At 44.2% G+C, this 17,606-nt stretch overlaps 1 protein-coding gene and 1 long non-coding RNA gene across 14 annotated transcripts in view; one reads left to right on the forward strand and one right to left on the reverse strand.

The window, feature by feature from the left end:
* The window catches only part of LOC126488429 (uncharacterized), a 5,357-nt gene extending 1,072 nt beyond the window's left edge, over positions 1-4,285 (forward strand). Inside the window, exons 2-3 of the long non-coding RNA XR_007588685.1 lie at positions 477-565; positions 3,280-4,285. This is a non-coding gene — a long non-coding RNA (uncharacterized lncRNA). The remainder of the gene's footprint in view (positions 1-476; positions 566-3,279) is intronic.
* Positions 4,286-8,176: 3,891 nt separating this feature from the next.
* The window catches only part of Septin6 (septin 6), a 134,371-nt gene continuing 124,941 nt past the window's right edge, over positions 8,177-17,606 (reverse strand). For 8 of the 13 annotated variants that reach the window (XM_050121898.1, XM_050121894.1, XM_050121906.1 and 5 more), the window contains one exon: positions 8,177-11,537. In XM_050121898.1, the coding sequence (XP_049977855.1) occupies positions 11,513-11,537 (25 nt within the window). In that variant the 3' untranslated portion in view covers positions 8,177-11,512. Of the gene's footprint in view, positions 11,538-12,046; positions 12,750-16,866; positions 16,912-17,606 lie in introns of those variants that run through there. The other 5 variants (XM_050121897.1, XM_050121903.1, XM_050121902.1 and 2 more) reach the window with 5 other exon arrangements.

The raw sequence follows: 17,606 nt of genomic DNA on the forward strand, positions 1-17,606 counted from the left end.
GTCGCTGTGGGAGTGAGGGAGGGTGGATGCCAGGAAACTGGAAAGGGGCCCATGAGAGGGAGAGAATTGCTTTCACCAGAAAATAGCTGTATAATAAAATCTCAATAACTAGCATCTATGCTTTATTAAAAATACCAAACCTCATGATTGAAGGAATCCACATCCAATCATTTATTTAAAAAAATCTTAAATTCTTTTTTTGGTTTTTCGAGACAGGGTTTCTCTGTGGTTTTGGAGCCTGTCCTGGAACTAGCTCTTGTAGACCAGGCTGGTCTCGAACTCACAGAGATCAGCCTGCCTCTGCCTCCCAAGTGCTGGGATTAAAGGCGTGTGCCACCAACGCCCGGCCAGGATTGTCTTAAAGTCTTACAGTGGCCGGGATAAGGTGTCTTTTGACGACTCATCATCCTCAATTCAAAAGTGGGAGGGTCTTGCTATATAACCAAGGCTAGCCTTGAACCAACATCCCTACCTAGGCCTCTTGGGTGCTGAGATTATGGACACCAATCACTGCCCAACTTGCAGATTGACAGACAAGAACGACCAATTTAGCGTCTAATTTACTGTACGTAAGTCGCTGTGGGAGTGAGGGAGGGTGGATGCCAGGAAACTGGAAAGGGGCCCATGAGAGGGAGAGAATTGCTTTCACCAGAAAATAGCTGTATAATAAAATCTCAATAACTAGCATCTATGCTTTATTAAAAATACCAAACCTCATGATTGAAGGAATCCACATCCAATCATTTATTTAAAAAAATCTTAAATTCTTTTTTTTTTTCGAGACAGGGTTTCTCTGTGGTTTTGGAGCCTGTCCTGGAACTAGCTCTTGTAGACCAGGCTGGCCTCGAACTCCCAGAGATCCACCTGCCTCTGCCTCCCGAGTGCTGGGATTAAAGGCGTGCGCCACCATTGCCCCGCTTAAATTCTTGATTATGTTTTGTTAAGAGTTGCTGTTCAAATTTCCTGCTAGGTGTATCTCTTACTGAGTATATTGTCGGATTCCATTTTAGCACGTGTGTATACATTTAACTCTTGCCACTCAATGGGCATAATTTTTATTTTGGTTTCGATATCTTTTATAAGTTAGTATTGTGTCTCTTAAATCTAATAAAAATTTGAGAAAGAAAAATGTTAAAACCACTGACTCCTTTTCCCTTGATAAAATGTCCCATCTAAGAAAACAGGGAGTTCCTCTTTTGCTGTTCATGCCTACGCTGGCTTCCACTGGCATGCCATAGGCTACGCAGATGAATGCTTTTCTCTTTGCGCCATCCTAGTTTCTTAGCGTCTACCTCTTAAGCTGATATTTTAATAAGTGGATTAATTTGGGGCTTCTATGGTTATGTCCCCTTCAAATTTCGGTTGCTGAAATTTAGTGGCCAATGTGACGGCGTTAAGAGGTAGAGTCTTGGGCCAGGCAGTGGTGAAACACGCCTTTAGTCCCAGCACTGGGGAGTCAGTTGGAAGCAGGCTGGTCTCTGTGAGTCCGAAGCCATCTTGGTCTACAAAACGAGTTACAGGACAGCCAGGGCTCTTTGTTACACAGAGAAACCATGTCTCAAAAAATCAGAAAGGGGGGTAAAACAAGAACATAAAAGGAGATAGGATCTTTAAGAGTTAATCAGGCCTGTGGGATACTTCCTCCTGAAAGAAATTTAGATCTTTAGAAAACGTATTTCGAAGCTGGGCGGTGGTGGCGCACGCCTTTAATCCCAGCACTCGGGAGGCTAAGGCGTGCATATCCCTGTGAGTTCAAGGCCAGCCTGGTCTTACAAGAACTAGTTCCGGGACAGGCACCAAAGCTACAGAGAAACCCTGCCTCAAAAAACCAAAAAAAACCAACAACAACAACAAAACATATTTCATACAGCATTTGGTCTTCTATCCCCACCCCCACCCCCGCATGTAAGGATACAGTATTTATTGCTCCCTTCTGATAGATATAGCAGCAAGAAACCATCTTGGAGCAGAGAATATTTCTAACCAGACAACCGCATCTGCTACTGCCTTGGTCTTGGACTTCCTAGCCTCCAGCACTCTTAAGAAATCGATCGATTTTTTAGCAGTTTTGCAGCCTCGGGTATAGCAGCACAACGGAACTAAGATGTGGTCTATGCTGCCAACCCTCATCAAAAGCGGCATTGCGATTATAACACATCTCTCCTTAAATCTGAGAGGAAGAAAAGGTCCTTCCTCTTAGTTTGAAATAAATCTTCATCAGATTTGTACTTAAGTTTGAGTCTCCCTACTAGTATTAATTCTGAAACTACCAACAGCATTACTCCTGTAGACTCATTACAATGTAGACTCATTACAATGTAGACTCATTACTCCTGTAGACTCATTACAATTATAACAACATTACTCCTGTAGACTCATTACAATTATATCTGACACCCATAGGTCCCTTCCCCCCCCCCCACTTTCCTCTTGGTATGAACTTAAAATCTGCTTGATTTTGAGACACAATTCTATTCCACAGATATCCTTACTTACTTAGGGAGTTGTAACTATACTGGGAAGTATTCTAGATTCCTGAATGACAGATATGTGATCCATTTCCTAAGTTGCCTTATACAGGGAGTTCATATAAAACTCATTTTACATAGCACATCCGTGGCCTTGGCTTGGGTGTTTAAGCCAGTGTGTATCTCCCAAATTTATCACTGAATTTCTGGAGAAGCCTAAGCATATATCTATCTTTCTTATATATTATTTTCAAACTATGAAATTGCTGTAGGATCACAGTTCCTGTGATAATTCATTTTGCTTGTCAAGCTATATCCATACAAGTAAACATTATACAGACTGAGCAGACTGTGTTTGTATATTTAGGAATGTGTGTGTGTAACAACAGTTAAAGAAAAAGAGTCCAGAGGCCATGATGTGAGAGAGAACAAAGGGGTGCATAGAGGGACACGAAGGGAGGAAAGGGAAAGGGGGAAATGATGCAATTATCTTTTAATTTCAAAAGATAATAAAATCACCTAGGCATTAAAGAGACACATAATTGAGTGTGATTGTAGGGATGTTTCCAGAGAGTATTAGCTGGGGATGGACAGGGGGAACAAGGAATAATCTGATTTTTGAATTATAAAATAAAAAGCATTGAAACTGAGGCCATCTAGTGGGCTGTAGATGAAGCTGGGTGGTAGAGTACCTAGCGTGTAGGAAGGTCTGGATTCAATCCTCTGTATTCCCAGACAGCCAAGAAAAAGAGGCCAGAGGCCATTTATCCTGGAACAGTCCTGACGCTGCTCTCTTTATGATTCCCACTAGAGAACAGAAACCGTGTCGCCTCCAGAAAACAAAGCAGAAGAAACACCTGCATGATCTTCTTGTGACCTTCTCTCCCTGGAAATCTTTTTTAAAATAAAATCCTACAGCCAATCTGTTTTAACCTGTTCCCTTTCCACAAGGTACAGAATCTCTCAGGGATCAGCTGAGACCTAAGCAGAAACAGATCATCTGAATAAAGACTGAGGCTGTGGAGGAAAGAGAGTATAAAGGGGGGGGGGGCTGGAGAGATGGCTCAGAGGTTAAGAGCATTGCCTGCTCTTCCAAAGGTTCTGAGTTCAATTCCCAGCAACCACATGGTGACTCACAACCATCTGTAATGAGGTCTGGTGCCCTCTTCTGGCTTGCACCACAGACAGAATATTGTATACATAATAAATAAATAAATATTAAAAAAAGAGAGAGTATAAAGGCAGTCCAATGCAGTCCTGAACCATACCATAAAACTAAGCATCCATCTGTTCTCAAACACAGCCTTCAGCCACTCTCTTTAGACTGCGCACAAGCCCTCTGACTGTGCCAGGCTCCTTCTCTGACCTTTCTTGTAAAGGAGTCAGTAATGGCAGGAGGGAACCTCAGAACCCAGCTAAACACTATTCCTATCAGCATATCAGAAATTAGACCATTCAAAATTTGTGTGTGTGTTGGAGCAAGTTACATGCCTATTTTGATTACACCGTGCACTCCCTATTACTGTAACTCTCTAGTGACAGTACCACCAAGCCCTTCTTCCTAACCTAGCCTCCTTTCAACTTCCATAGACTTTGGAGTAGTTTACAGTAACATGGGCAGCTTACCATCAGCTCCACCACTGAAGAAAGCTTCGCGCCCTCATCAGCTGTTATCTGCATAGAAATCCTTAGAGGAGCTTTTGTTTGTTTTATTTTCTTGAGACAGAGCCTCACTCTGGAGCCCAGGCTAGCTTCACACCTACAGCAATCCTGCTGTCTCAGTCTCATAAAATTCTTTTTAAAAATATTATTTTTAAATTTTCCTATGAGTATATATTGTAGATTGAACATACTCCTCCCCGCCTTGCTTTTGTCCCCCCTCCCCTCCCATCAGTGCCTTTTGTTCCCCTGAACAATTACACTTCCACTCCCCCCCAGAGTTCTTGACCTGAGTACCCTTCAACCTAAATGCACTGGAGGAGTGCTTACTAATGGACTTAAAGCAATAATTAGGAACCTCCAATTAGGCCTGAGCACCAAAATAATTAGGAACAGTAATGAAGTAGAAAACGTCAGGAAGTGTGTGTGTGAGATGAAAAGCCAAAGAGAAACATGAGAAGGGAGGAAAAAAAAATCTGAAGGGAGGGGTCAAGGAAAAAAAAAGAAAGGAAAATGGAATAAGAATGACTTGAAAGCAGCAGAAGAAACGACTGGGGAGGGAGGGAGCCAACAAGATAGGAGGGGGGGCTTATGAAGGACAGTGCGGGAGGGGGACAAATCAGAACAAAGTGCAGTGACTTGGATCTATGAAAATGCCCTAATGAAGCCCACCACCTTGTATGCCAAGTTTAAAAGTTAGTAATTAAATCCCCAAAAATTCATATAAAACATTTATCATACAGAGCCATAGATCCGCAGTGACGCTAAGTAGACAAGTGGGCGGGAGGAAAAGACTCACGCTGACCTGAAGTCACGGTGCATTGACCAAACCCTGGGGAGGAAGGGCTGAAATTGAAAAATCATTTTGCAGATTTGCTCAGGCAAGAACTACCAACAGATGCTAAATCTGGAAAGAAGTTTTTGGTGAGGAGCAAGGTGTATGTACATTTTCTCCACATAGGTTTTTATTAGCAAGGTTGTTGATGGAAGAGAGATGAATACGCCTAGCAATTATATAGTGGAGGAATGAGGTAACTTACCATTTTGCTGACCTTCCCTGTCAATAACCTGTCCCTTTAAGAGGCAAGCTCCGCCCACTCTCAGTTCCCATGCTCACTTTCCCGCTGAGGCAAGCTGGTTTCTGCCTGCCATTCTTCTGAAGGGGCAGCTTTCTGACTCTCTCTCCACCTCTCTCTCTCTCTCTCTCTCTCTCTCTCTCTCTCTCTCTCTCTCTCTCTCTCCTTTCTGTTTTCCTCCTCCCCTTACACCCCCCTTTAATAAAACTTCTCCCTCAGTCTCCCTTTGCCTGGCATATTCAGTTTCCCACCCACCCTGGGACCTGCTAGGGTTTACTTGCGCCGAAATCTTTCAGTAATACCTTGATCCAAAATGAAAATAGTTTATTACTTATTAATTGATTGTATTTGTGGGTGCATGGGTGTCATGGTGCATTTGTAAAAGCCAGAAGACAACTCTGAGGACTTGGTTCACTTCTTGGATTTGTAATCAGGTTGTCATTGTGTAAATACTTTTACCTGCTGAGCTATCTTTACATCGCGCACATTCCGCTGTATCTTTAACAACAACAACAACAAGCTGGGCAGTGGTGGTGGCGGCGGCGCTCACCTTTAATCCCAGCACTCAGGAGGGAGGCAGAGGCAAGTGGATCTCTGTGAGTTCAAAGCCAGCCTGGTCTAGCAGAGCTAGTTCAGGACAGGCACCAAAGCTACACAGAGAAACCCCATCTCGAAAAACCAACAAATAAATAAAAAGGACAACAACCAAAAACAGGACTTCAAAAAGATCAGTGTTGGAGGCAGAGACATGGCACAGAGGTTAAGAATCCATACTACTAGTCAGGCGATAGTGGCACACACCTTTAATCCCGGCACTTGGGAGGCAGGGGCCGGCTGCTCTCTGTGAGTTCGAGGTTATCCAAGCAATTGCCAGGACAGGCTCCAAAGCTATAGAGAAACCCTGTCTCAAAACAACAACAACAACAACAACAATAATAATTTGGTAGATTGAAATGATGAGTCACCTCCCAAAGTTGGCAACTGTGGTTCTAGAAGAGAATGAGCTTATTCCCCATAACTCAGGTTGGCAGTGAACAGGTTACAATAGCCAAGGCTGGCCTTGAACTCCTGCTCATTCTGACACACCTTCTCAGTGCTGTATCACAGGCGTAAGTCCCCACCTCCGGTTCTATTTGGAACTGAGGGTCAAATCCAGGGCTCTGCGTGCCAGGCAAGAATTTGACCAACTGCATCCCTACCCCACCAGGACAAGGACATCCTCAAATAAAGCCCATGCCAAGTAGCGCAACTGTGATGGTTCTCAGTGGAAGGTTCCAAAAACAAGAAACCTCGTCTACTTAATGCCCTCCCCCGTAAAGAGTTATTTTAAATTATGTGTGTTTCTGTCTATGTGTGGGTATGTGCCCGTGAATTCTGGAGTTTCAGAGTCCAGAAGAGGGAAAGAGGAAACCATGCAGCTGGAGTTACCTGGGCAGTAAGAAGCCCTGCCCCAGGTCTTGTGCTGGAATCTGATCCTCAGCAAGAGCCGCAAGTACTTTGAACCTGTGGGCTGGTCATCTCTTCTGCTCCATCCATGACTGAATCCTTTCATTTTTATTTCTTTAGCGAGTTTGCACCCACATTTGCCTGCACCCATAGCACATGACTTAAATCCAGAGGATAACTTGCATGAGTTAATTCTCTACGCCCACCGTGTCAGTTCCAGGTATCAAGCTCAGGTCATTAAGTTTGGCAGCAGATATCTTTTTCTGCTGAGCCATCTCAATGACCCAAATACCCAGATACTTTTGTGAAGGACTTACTGGCATTCCTCTTTTCTAGAGAAGCCCTACCACCACCCCAGGCCGGGTTTACTGAGACAGGGTTTGGTTGTGTACCCAGAATGGCTTTAGATTCACTATCTTTGACACCAGGTTGGTGTCAGATGAGACTTCCTTTTCCCCATGCTTTCTGAATGCTGAAATTATAGAAATGTGCCATCATCCCCGCCTTTACCTTTTTGGGATTTTGTTGTCTTTGGCAATAGAAGAGGTTCCTAGGGTTTTCGTTGTCTCCCTCACCCCCGAAACTGGGTGGAGTGCCAGGGCACGTGTGGGGAAATGAGAGAAGGACTTGCAAGGAATCAGGTCACTCCCTCCACCATATAGGTCCCAGGGATGAAACGCAGACAGTTGGGCCTGCCAGCAGGCGCCTTACCATATTACCAGACCGCCTTTGCCTTTCTTATCACAACTTTCCCGCTATCACAACAGGCTAAGGATTCTGTATTTTTCCACACCTCCACCTGCTCCTCAGTGTTCAGTGATGTCATAAGTGACTACAGCTTTACTCTGCTGCCCCCTAGTGTGTGAGCTGCGTAGAGGCAGGTCAGTGCTGTCTGCTCTGGTACCCAAGCAGAGGCTTCAGGTTTTGCTAGGGAGAAGACGCCCTGGTCCTTTCTTCAGTCTTTGATCATTAGGCAAATGAAGTGCAGGGAAGCAAGCCCCCCTTCACGCACTAGATTTCCGAAAACAGACGACTTTTCTTTTTGTCTACCTTAATGCTTGGGAGGATGGGAGGCGGCTCTTTCTGAGAGACCGAAGGCTTAATATCTACAGAATGCCTTTCAACTTGGGAAATTGGGAAAATGTGCACATCACAGGAGAAAATGAGAGGAGCAGCACAGAGCTGCTTTTGTTCCATAATTAAAACTTACCTGGACTTTGCTCTGTGGGATGCCATTTTGTATTTTCCCTTCCCTCTACTGTCTGGTTCTCAGTTCATCTGATTAGCCCAGCCAGTACTAATTAAAGGGAAAGCAGAGCCGGCCTGCTGAGACCCACCCTGTCCCACTGGAATTTCAGGGCCAGAAGGAAGCAAGGGGTGTGGTGGTCCACTGAGGAAGGCTTAGTGGCACCATGGCGTTTCTCTGAGCCTCCCAAATTATCCACGTGGGAGGGAGCCACCCATTTCCTGAAGCAAACTGTGGTGAGCCACGCCCTCAACTGATGGGATCAGATCATGGAGCCATGGAACATTTCTTTGAATTTTATTGAAAATAGACATGGACATTAGAAAGATAATGAGCTAAACAGTGCTGGTTCTGGGATGTATCTTGTGGAAAATGAAAGCCCCAGAAGGGCAGTGACTGGTCACACCTTTGAGCCAAAAGAACCACAGAGAAGAAAGGAAAACAAACACAGCTTCTGGAAAACATGCAAAGAGGCTCTCTCAAGAGACAGACAGCAGAGTGTTGGTGTTTGTGGGATGGCTACGTGGGAAGGAGCACACTCACGTGGTTTTTGGATATTAAGTAAAGCCAATGAATTGAAGGCAGAGTTACCAACATCAAAGCTCTCCTTCCAGATACCAAGTTGAGCAGAAACCTCTTGCAAAGCCCCCAAAGCCCCGCGGAAGTTTGCGTGGAGAAGCTTTGTTCTCACTAAGCTTAAACCCCCGTCAGTCAGTTTTTCTCCAGCAGAATGTTAATGCTCCATGCCTCCCCCTCGCTGGGGGCTACAGAAGGTCTGCAAATGCTGAAGATGCAAATGTCACTCAACTTTCTCGTCCATATTCAGAATCAGCCTGATGGTGGCTGAACACAGTCAACCCATCGACCCAGAGAGTTGTTTTTAAAAAACAAACAGAAAACTCAAAACCCTGTGAACAGCAATTCCACACCCACAGCTGAGATCTCCTGCCCCAATCACTTAACACCTGGGTGAGTGGTTCTGTCGTTGGCTCTCTGAGGTTACATTTGGTCCAATTCCAGCTCTGATGATTCTTTTCCTGCCTTGTGAGTTTAGGACAAGACACTTCCATGTAAAACACCATGTAAGTCAGAAGAGAGCTTCTTGCCTGGACACAGGGACACATGTACACTCGAGTGTGGTGTTATGTGCACAGGTGCAGGGGAGGGGAACTGGTTGGGTTCTTGCTTGAGACAATATGGAGCCCTAACTGACTCTTCGATAACGGCAGTCTTCTCCTTTAGACTTAGTACAGCTGCTGAAGACAAGGTTAAAAAAAGCTGGAGAGGGAGAGAGAAAGAGAGAGAAAACACAAAATTAGCTGAAGAGAAAGGGCATTTAAAGTGGCATGCAAGGGGAGTGGGCAGTGGAAGGTAGCGTAGATTAAATGCCAAGAAGACAGGAACAGGTCACGGAGGGACCATCACCATGGAGAAATCTGTTGAGAAGGTTTGAAGAACACCACACACCAGTTTAATGAGTCTTGCTTTAATTAAAAAATAAGCACATATTAACAGCCACATGTGAATGCCAAGTGAGTTTTTAAAAAAGACCCGAACTAGGTGGGGAAACCAGACTTGTTGGCTTCAGAGAAATGAATGTTGTGTGTGTGTGTGTGTGTGTTTCAGGAAAGCCATTCCATTCTAGTCTAGAAAAACAAGAGCACAGATCATATTTAATGGTTTTTGTTTCACTAGAAGGAAACAGAATTTTGAGTATTTTTAAAGAATAGTAACAACAGTACTGATTCAAGATGCTCAGTGCAGGGCGGTGGTGGCACGTGCCTTTAATCCCAGCACAGAGACAGGTGGATCTCTGTGAGTTCAAGGCCAGCCTGGTGTACAAGAGCTAGTTCCAGGATAGCCAGGGCTACACAGAGAAACCCTGTCTCACACACAAAAAGATGTTCAAGTGAAGAAAAACAAAAACCTTCCCACTTACAGTGAGAAGAGCTGCTCAGTGAAATTTAGCATCATCTCAACTTCTTTAATGAGTCTGATGGCTTTTTATTTCCACCAAAGTTCCCTGATTACAAGAAGCCACATAGTGTACCAGTGAAATGGACACTGGCCTGGTCCTGGTTCAGATTTATAGGAAAGCTAACTGACCATCAGGCATCATAGTAGCTGGCCTGAAGTCTTCTCTCCACCTGCCCCTATCCATCCTATCCTATTCTTCTATGTGAAAACCCTCAAGACTCCTCTAACAATGACTGATTTCTCTGAACATAAAAAAAAAAAAATTGCCTTCAGGAACATACATAAATACTTGGGTCCCTTTGCTGAAATGGATTGGGAACCCAAAGACAAAATTTTGCTTGGACTTTGCCAAGAAATAGCAGTGGAACCTCAGATAAGTGCCTTCATTTCTTTACATGTCAATATCCTCGTAGGGGTTACATCATCCATGCTGGCCAAAAAGTTCCCACCTTATTACAATTCCTCCTTGCTTTTGAAAAGTGGTCTAGCTCAAATACTTGCAAAGTATTTTGAAATCCTCAAGCCTCAAGTAGTGAATTTATATACAATTGCAAAGGTGAGTTAAGATGCCTAAAACAGCTGGGTCCGCACGTTAGCTGGTGTTTGCCTTTAAATGCAGGCAGGCAGATCTCTTGTGAATTTGAGGGCCAGCCTAATCTACGCTGTGATGCCAGGGCTACATAGTAAGAACCTGTCTTAAAAACAAAAACCCCCGCCGCCGGGCGGTGGTGGCACACACCTTTAATCCCAGCACTTGGGAGGCAGAGGCAGGCGGATCTCTGTGAGTTCGAGACCAGCCTGGTCTACAAGAGCTAGTTCCAGGACAGGCTCCAAAACCACAGAGAAACCCTGTCTCAAAAAAAAAAAAAAAAAAAAAAAAAAAAAAAAAAAACCAACCCACAGAACCCCATGGCTACAAATAAGAGATCTTTCTCAAGGAGACTCAGTTAACTCAGTAGCCTGACTCCCCCGACTACTGACTGTGTAACCAAAGGTATTTGGGGATTCTTCTTTGGGCTTTCTGTTTTGGTGGAGGTGCCTTGTTCTGTTTTAGCTCTAGGCATAGGGTTACCTGAATTTCTCTACTTCTAGTTGATTTTTCCCAAGAAATTAGCTCATGCTTTCCCATTGTCACCCTGTTCTTGCCTCTGGCCACAGGCCAGTACATATCAACATTGCCTCTCTTTGACCATAAAACAGAGAAAGTGTGCACATTGACTTGTTCGCTTTCAACTAGTTCTGCTCTGGGCTTAGTCTTGGCTTCCAGGTGTTAACTGTGATTGTAGAGAATAGCTCTGCCCTTTTGCAACAGTTCCGAAACACCTTGCGTGTTTTAGAGGTAGTGATTATACAACCACCTTTAAAATATGAAAAAAGAAGAAGGTCATGGTCCACGCCAGTCGGACTGGAAGGCAGAAGCAAGTTGCAGAACTCAAAAAAAAAAAAAAAAGAGCGCGCGCGCGCGAGAGAGAGAGAGAGAGAGAGAGAGAGAGAGAGAGAGAGAGAGAGAGAAGCTTTAAGTACCAGAGCAGGGGTGGAGGGCCCAGCTGTCTGGCACCATTAAAAAAAAGTTGTCAGTTAAAATAAGAACCTTCTCTTAAAAGGCTAAGTGGAGTCCAGTCCAGCTGTAGCAGGGCATACTATTCAGTACACAGCCATGGATTACTGCAAAGGAAGGGCAGAGAGACGCCATATTAGCCACAGATCATTGCTAGGTCGCCTCTAGCTGTTGCTCTCTCACTAGTCAAACACCAAAAGCCATACTGTGCCTCATGGCCCTGACAGTGGAAGGCTCTGTACTTCAAAGGGTTTCCAAAAGCCAGAATCAGATGGGACCCATTATAAAACTTAAGACTAGGGTATTTTTAAAATATCAAATCCTTAGACCGAAGTAGATGTCAAGCAACAGCATCTCTTCTTCCCTCCAGCTAATGGTCTCTCCTCTTTGAAGTGGCACGGGTGTAAATGCAGATTCAACCCATCATTACAATAATCAGGTGGACTAGCATACTCATCCAGGCGAGCCCCAAGCCTAGCTTCTTGAAGCAACTCACCAGTTTACAAACTGGGATTATTATTATTGCTAGTCCACCTCATTGGGATGGCAAGAAATGACCAATGCCATGCTGAAATCCCCAAGGAGAATTCTATAAGTCTATCATTCAAGACTCTAGGCTGGTAATAATATGCTAGTTTATTTTCCCTTCTTTATCTGTGGGGTGTCTAGAATTAGAGGGGAAATATACACTGTCTTGCCCAGAAAATTGTGTTTTATAGAAAGGGTTTGGTACAAAGAAATGTGTGCTGACTTTTAATACAGGTGACTCTGAGTGAATGGAATCGGGAAAGGGCTGGGCTAAGATGGTAGACGAAATAGGTATCACTGGCAATTCTTTTGAAGCCTATGAGAAGAGGTTATAGCTCCTTAGATTAGAGGGATGGGAGGACAATCCCATTGACAAGGATGCAGGAGTGTAAGGGGGAAAGCTCTGAGCCTTGACTGGTACTTATCCAGCCAGGGTAGATGGAAATACCTCAAGGAAACAAATAGTGGTCAAATTCAAATGAGGAAGAGTAACAAATAGCAACTCCTGAACATGTGATAGTCTGGCAAAGATAGGGATGGAGAAGTAGGGGCACATATGGTTGGGGGTGCTAGGACAGGGACTAAGGTATGGAATGTGACTCCAAGCTATGTCGTTGCTGGCTTCTTGGTCAGAGGCCAGGCATCATCATTTGACTCTCAGGCTTCTATAACATTCGCAGGAAGAGAGGGGAGGGCATGGGTTGTATGCCCCCTAAACATGGTAAGGGGAAATAAGAGAGGGAGGCCCAGTTCTGTTGCACAGGAAAGGGTGCGTCTACAGGAAGCTCAAACTGAAAATGAAAAGAGAAGGGGGGTTAATGAATGGATGGATGGATGGATCACTTAAAAAAAGCCAGAAAGAAATTAAGTCATAAACTAATAGCTAAAGTAGAATAGCTATGTTAGATGGTCTTAAAAGTCTTATGCACTGGCTTCTGGGAACATGCTTTCTCATATTAATGGCCGCAGTGGTGACATTAATAAAGCAAAATAAAGACCAAATCCCACACAAATAATTTTTAAAATCTGTTCTTGACATACAATCCCACATAAACACATCCAGATAACCTTGTCCATGTATACCAAGTCTCTAGTGACCTTAGGCTACCAGACACAGCATCAGACTCACAGCCCTCTTGTCCCAAAGGACAAGAAGAAACTGAGGTTTCAACTTTGGCATCCTTCGTAGCAAGTTTAGCCGGCTAACTGCAACCCTAAGCCAATACCTGTTTGTCAAGTGTGTGATGGGTGGGGTTCCAATCAGTGACCTGTAAACCTGAGCTACAGAAGCCCACTGGTTTGTGTTCAAGTCGTACTTTGACCTGTCTCCTGCTGGGATTTCATTTCTGCGATATGAGTATATTAAGTCATATTGGTCCCTGTGTCACATATGAAGAGACTGACTGATATGCCTGTAGTCATAAAGTATTATATCCATGATAAGAGATATCTAACCAAGACTCTCCTGTGACTGGGAGAGTCTTAATGGTCTCTGGGAATTTCTTTGCTTTGTTTCAAAATCCTTGTTTATGACCTGAAAATGAGATTTCTTTTATAGTTTAGATGTGGTGCGTGCTTCAAAGACTCATGTATTAAAGGCTTCCTTGTCAGCTAAGGGGTTTTGAGGAAGCAACTAGAGTCTGAGGGCTCTGATTTAAAAATAATCCTGTTGAGAGATTCATAGTATTACAGGCAGGCCTGTTGGAAGAAGAAGGTCACCGGAACAAGTCCTGTGATGCTGTATCTTGTCCCTGCCTCATTTCTCTGCTTCTTGGCTGGCACGAAGTGAGAAGCTCGGCTTCCGTACACCCCTCTACCACGATGCTCTGCCGAGATCTGTGCCACACCAATGAGGCCAAGTGACCATAAACAGAACCATATTTCCTTCCTTAAGTTGATTTTCTCGGGGATTTTTGGAAAAACAGACACAACAGTCATCCCATTAAATCAGTGCTATTTGCGGGGAGTGGAATTAGACAAACATGCATATATGAGAATATGCAATCAGCTGTTCACAGTGAATGTCCTGCCTGCCCATGTAGAGAAGCCTCCCTCAGCCTGCCTTCCAGGTGGCTTTTCTGATCAACCCCCCAAGTGAAGGTTTTGGGAAGGAGGCACATCCTTTGCAGCTTGCAGATCCTAGGCAGCTAAGGCCCTCCCAGCTCAAATGATCTGGAACTGCTTTTGCAGTCAACTACACAGAAGGTTGGGGTTGAAATCGGCTGCTCCAGCTGTTTATCGACTCTCACTTCTAAGGCGTGACTTCAGTGATAGTTTTCCAGGGTCTATTTTAAGGATGGCTACTAACAAAGACGTACCCAGGGAACTCTGAGTGAAAATCACTCAGTGTGCAATGAAATCTGAATTAGTCAAAATGGAATTCACCAGAATACATCTTTCCTGCTCTCATTGAAAATGGTAGAACAGGGGCTGGAGAGATGGCTTGGTGGTTAAGAGCACTGACTGCTCTTCCAGAGGAGTGGGGATCAATTCCCAGTACCCACACGTCAGCTCACAACTGTCTGTAAATCCAGTTCCTGGGGATCTGAGACCTTCACACCAATGCACATAAAATAAAGTTAAATAAAACAGAAACAATTCTTTAAAAATTTTTAAAAAAGAAAATGGTAGAACAAAGAAACTCCATATGAACTGAGCTCCTACTATGTGTCAGACACTTGACTAGGCACCTGCACTATGGTAGTGAGCAAATACTCTAGGAATTTAGTCTTACTAAATAGAAAGCTGCCATTTGATGCTGGTGCCCTAGCAGGGGCCCCAGGGCTTGTTTTTAAAGCAGGTTGTAAATCATTGCTTTGTTCTTTTAGGATGCATTTGTTTGACTCAGTTCCCTGGGCTTTCTGTTTCAGAAGCCTGGATGGACTTCCTTGCTGGGATTTGCTTGAAAGGAGAATTCCTTTGCCAGCTGCCTGAGGTTTGTAGCACAATGAATGCAACCGTTGGTTTGATGACTAACAGCAGGCTCTCCATAGAAACCACCGCATGGCTGAGCCAGGGGACATCTTCTCAATACTTTAGTCCCCAACCCAAACAAACCAAAAGGAAGAAAGGCAACTTAGGAGACCACTGGGGTACTTTCACCACCAACTAGATGTTTTAGGTTGGCAAATTATTGCTAATTTTATAGGTGTGATAATGATAGCTGTGTTTATTTTAAAGCATCATTATCTCCTAGAAATACATTCTATGTATTTTACACATAAAATGATACAACTTTTGCCTTACAATAATTCAGCATGTCTGGGTAATTGAGGCAGCAGGATCAGCTGTATGTCAATGATTCTTTGATGGCCAGGCTCCAGGAATATGGGGCTGAATTGTACTATCACCTCTTTTCTCTCTACATTTCAAAGTTTCCGTGTCAGAGTTAAAAAGAAATCTAAGTTCGCTGTTAAAAACATTTCTATTCAATTTCACCCCACTTCCTGGTTTTGGTAGCGTATACAAAAGGTGCTTAATCACTGCTTTCTTTTATCCTATAATGACTGCTTTCATTTTCTTTAAAATCTGTGTGATAGCATGGACTGTTCTACTTCTGTAGACACAACCACTAGCCCTCAGAGATTCTTACAAAGAATTACCTGCCAATTCTTTAGCAGAGGTTTTCATGAAGCTCGTTCTTACAGTCTTACAGAATTAATTTTTAAAAGATTTATATTTAGTGTGTGTATATGTATGTGTGTGTGAGTGAGAGAGAGAGAGTGAGGTGTGTGTGTGAGAGAGAGCGAGAGAGAGAGGGAGGGGGGTGTGTGTGTGTGTGTGTGTGTGAGAGGGAGAGAGAGAGAGAGAGAGAGAGAGAGAGAGAGAGAGAGAGAGAGAGAGAGAGAGAGAGAGAGAGAGAGAGGTGTGTGTGTGTGTGCGCGTGTGTGCTCATGCAGGTGCCCACAAAGGCCAGAAGAGGTTGTCAGATCCCTTGGAGCTAGAGTTACAGGCAATTGTGGGCCGCCTAATGTGCAGGTATTGGGAGGCAAACTCAGCTCATTTGGAAGAGCAGCAAAGTGTTCTTAACCACCTGAGCCATTTCTCCAGACCCAGAATTAAAGTTTTCAAATTAATTTCTTAGTACCGTTTATGGACACACGTGCCACGGTGTAGAGTGACTGGAGGGGAACTTTTATGGAGTCGTTTCTCTTCTTACACCTTTCTATGGGTTCTAGGGATTAAATGCAAACTGCGAGACTTCAGCGGCTTTCTGGGAAAGGTAAATGCTGCCCTGAAGCCTGCCAAACCGCCTCACCTGTTCTACAGCACTAAATGTAAGGATTTCCCTATAGTATCTGAGGTTTCTTCACTATCTTCCACTTTGGTTATATTTTGGAGGGTGGGGCATGCAATGAAAAGAAATTGGAGAACTTGAACCCCTCAGATAAGAAGCAGTTACTAGAGGGAGACAGAGAAGCAATTTCTCTTTGCACAGTCTTGTATCTGGGGTGTGTGTGTGTGGGGGGGGTAGTCAGTATTGACTGTGATGTGGCAGGCAAGGGACCGTGAACCCAGCAGTTTCCTGCATCATCACACTTCATTTTCAAAGTCATGATTATGGCTATGTGTGAAAACAGTGTCTGAGCTGCAACTTTACGTGCTGGTCAGATGATCTCTCTCCTATGCTACACAGCTGTTCCAGCGACAGAAGTGTGCAAATGCCGTCACACACACACACATACATCTAATCAAGCAGGCAGGCAGGCAGGCAGGCACTCCAGATGTAACAAGCCCACTTAAAACCACGACAGATTACAACTTTATACTGGAAATCTTGGGAGGAAAGTAGCAGGTCGAATGAAGCCATTTCTTTCATGGTTTAACTATATGTATCACACGTGTGGGGTTTGGGGAGGTATGTTCTAGAAGCCACTGGCAGTTCTATTTAGAGTTAATAAAGCTTACCAGGACCCTGGGTCTCATGCAGCATGCAGCAAACAGCAGAGTTAACTGTAAAACAGTAAGAGCTGATGAAGGTGGAGGGAGCACGAGGAGAAATGCAATATTAAGAATTGATACAAATCATGAAGTGTTAGAGGTCAAAGGATTAGGAGAAACGGGGAAGGGAACAGGGAAGTGTGGCTTGGTAGACACCCCTACAACTCTACTTCTCTTTCTTAGTCTCTTTAGGGGCATCCAGAGGAAATTCTAAAGCTGGGGCTTGATCAGATCCAACCACAGCCTGTCTAAAAAAAAAATTACTACAACGATTTATACCCTTCACCAAACCGTCACCAGCAAAAGCGCCGTGGGAGCAGAGCAGCGTAAACTTAGTGGCACAGCCTCTCTCCAAGTTCACCAATTGCTCACAGAGGTGCAGAAGGAGCCCAGACCTGGGGCCACTCACAGAGTATGGATGGGGATGGGCTATTGTGCCAGCTCTGAATGCTAGTGTAAGGTGCCACATCCCAGCAAGGTTTTCACCCATCTCAGAACTGGAAAGGGGCACTGGCACCAATCCCAGATATTTCTGGAGAGTGGGGAGAGACTCATCCAGTCTTCTGCATGAGATGGGAGGAAGTCAGTTTGGGGAAAAGTCTGGTCTGGGAAGAGCTTTCACTGAGCTTTTTTTTTTTTTTTTTTTTAGAAAATTTGCTTACTGGGAATTGTCTTGATTCTCTTCTTCAAATATCCTATCAGGCAAT

The sequence above is a fragment of the Alexandromys fortis genome, unplaced genomic scaffold (genome assembly GCF_014885135.2).
Source record: "Alexandromys fortis isolate MF-2015 unplaced genomic scaffold, M_Fortis_MF-2015_v1.1 scaffold_189, whole genome shotgun sequence".
Classification (NCBI taxonomy): domain Eukaryota; kingdom Metazoa; phylum Chordata; class Mammalia; order Rodentia; family Cricetidae; genus Alexandromys; species Alexandromys fortis.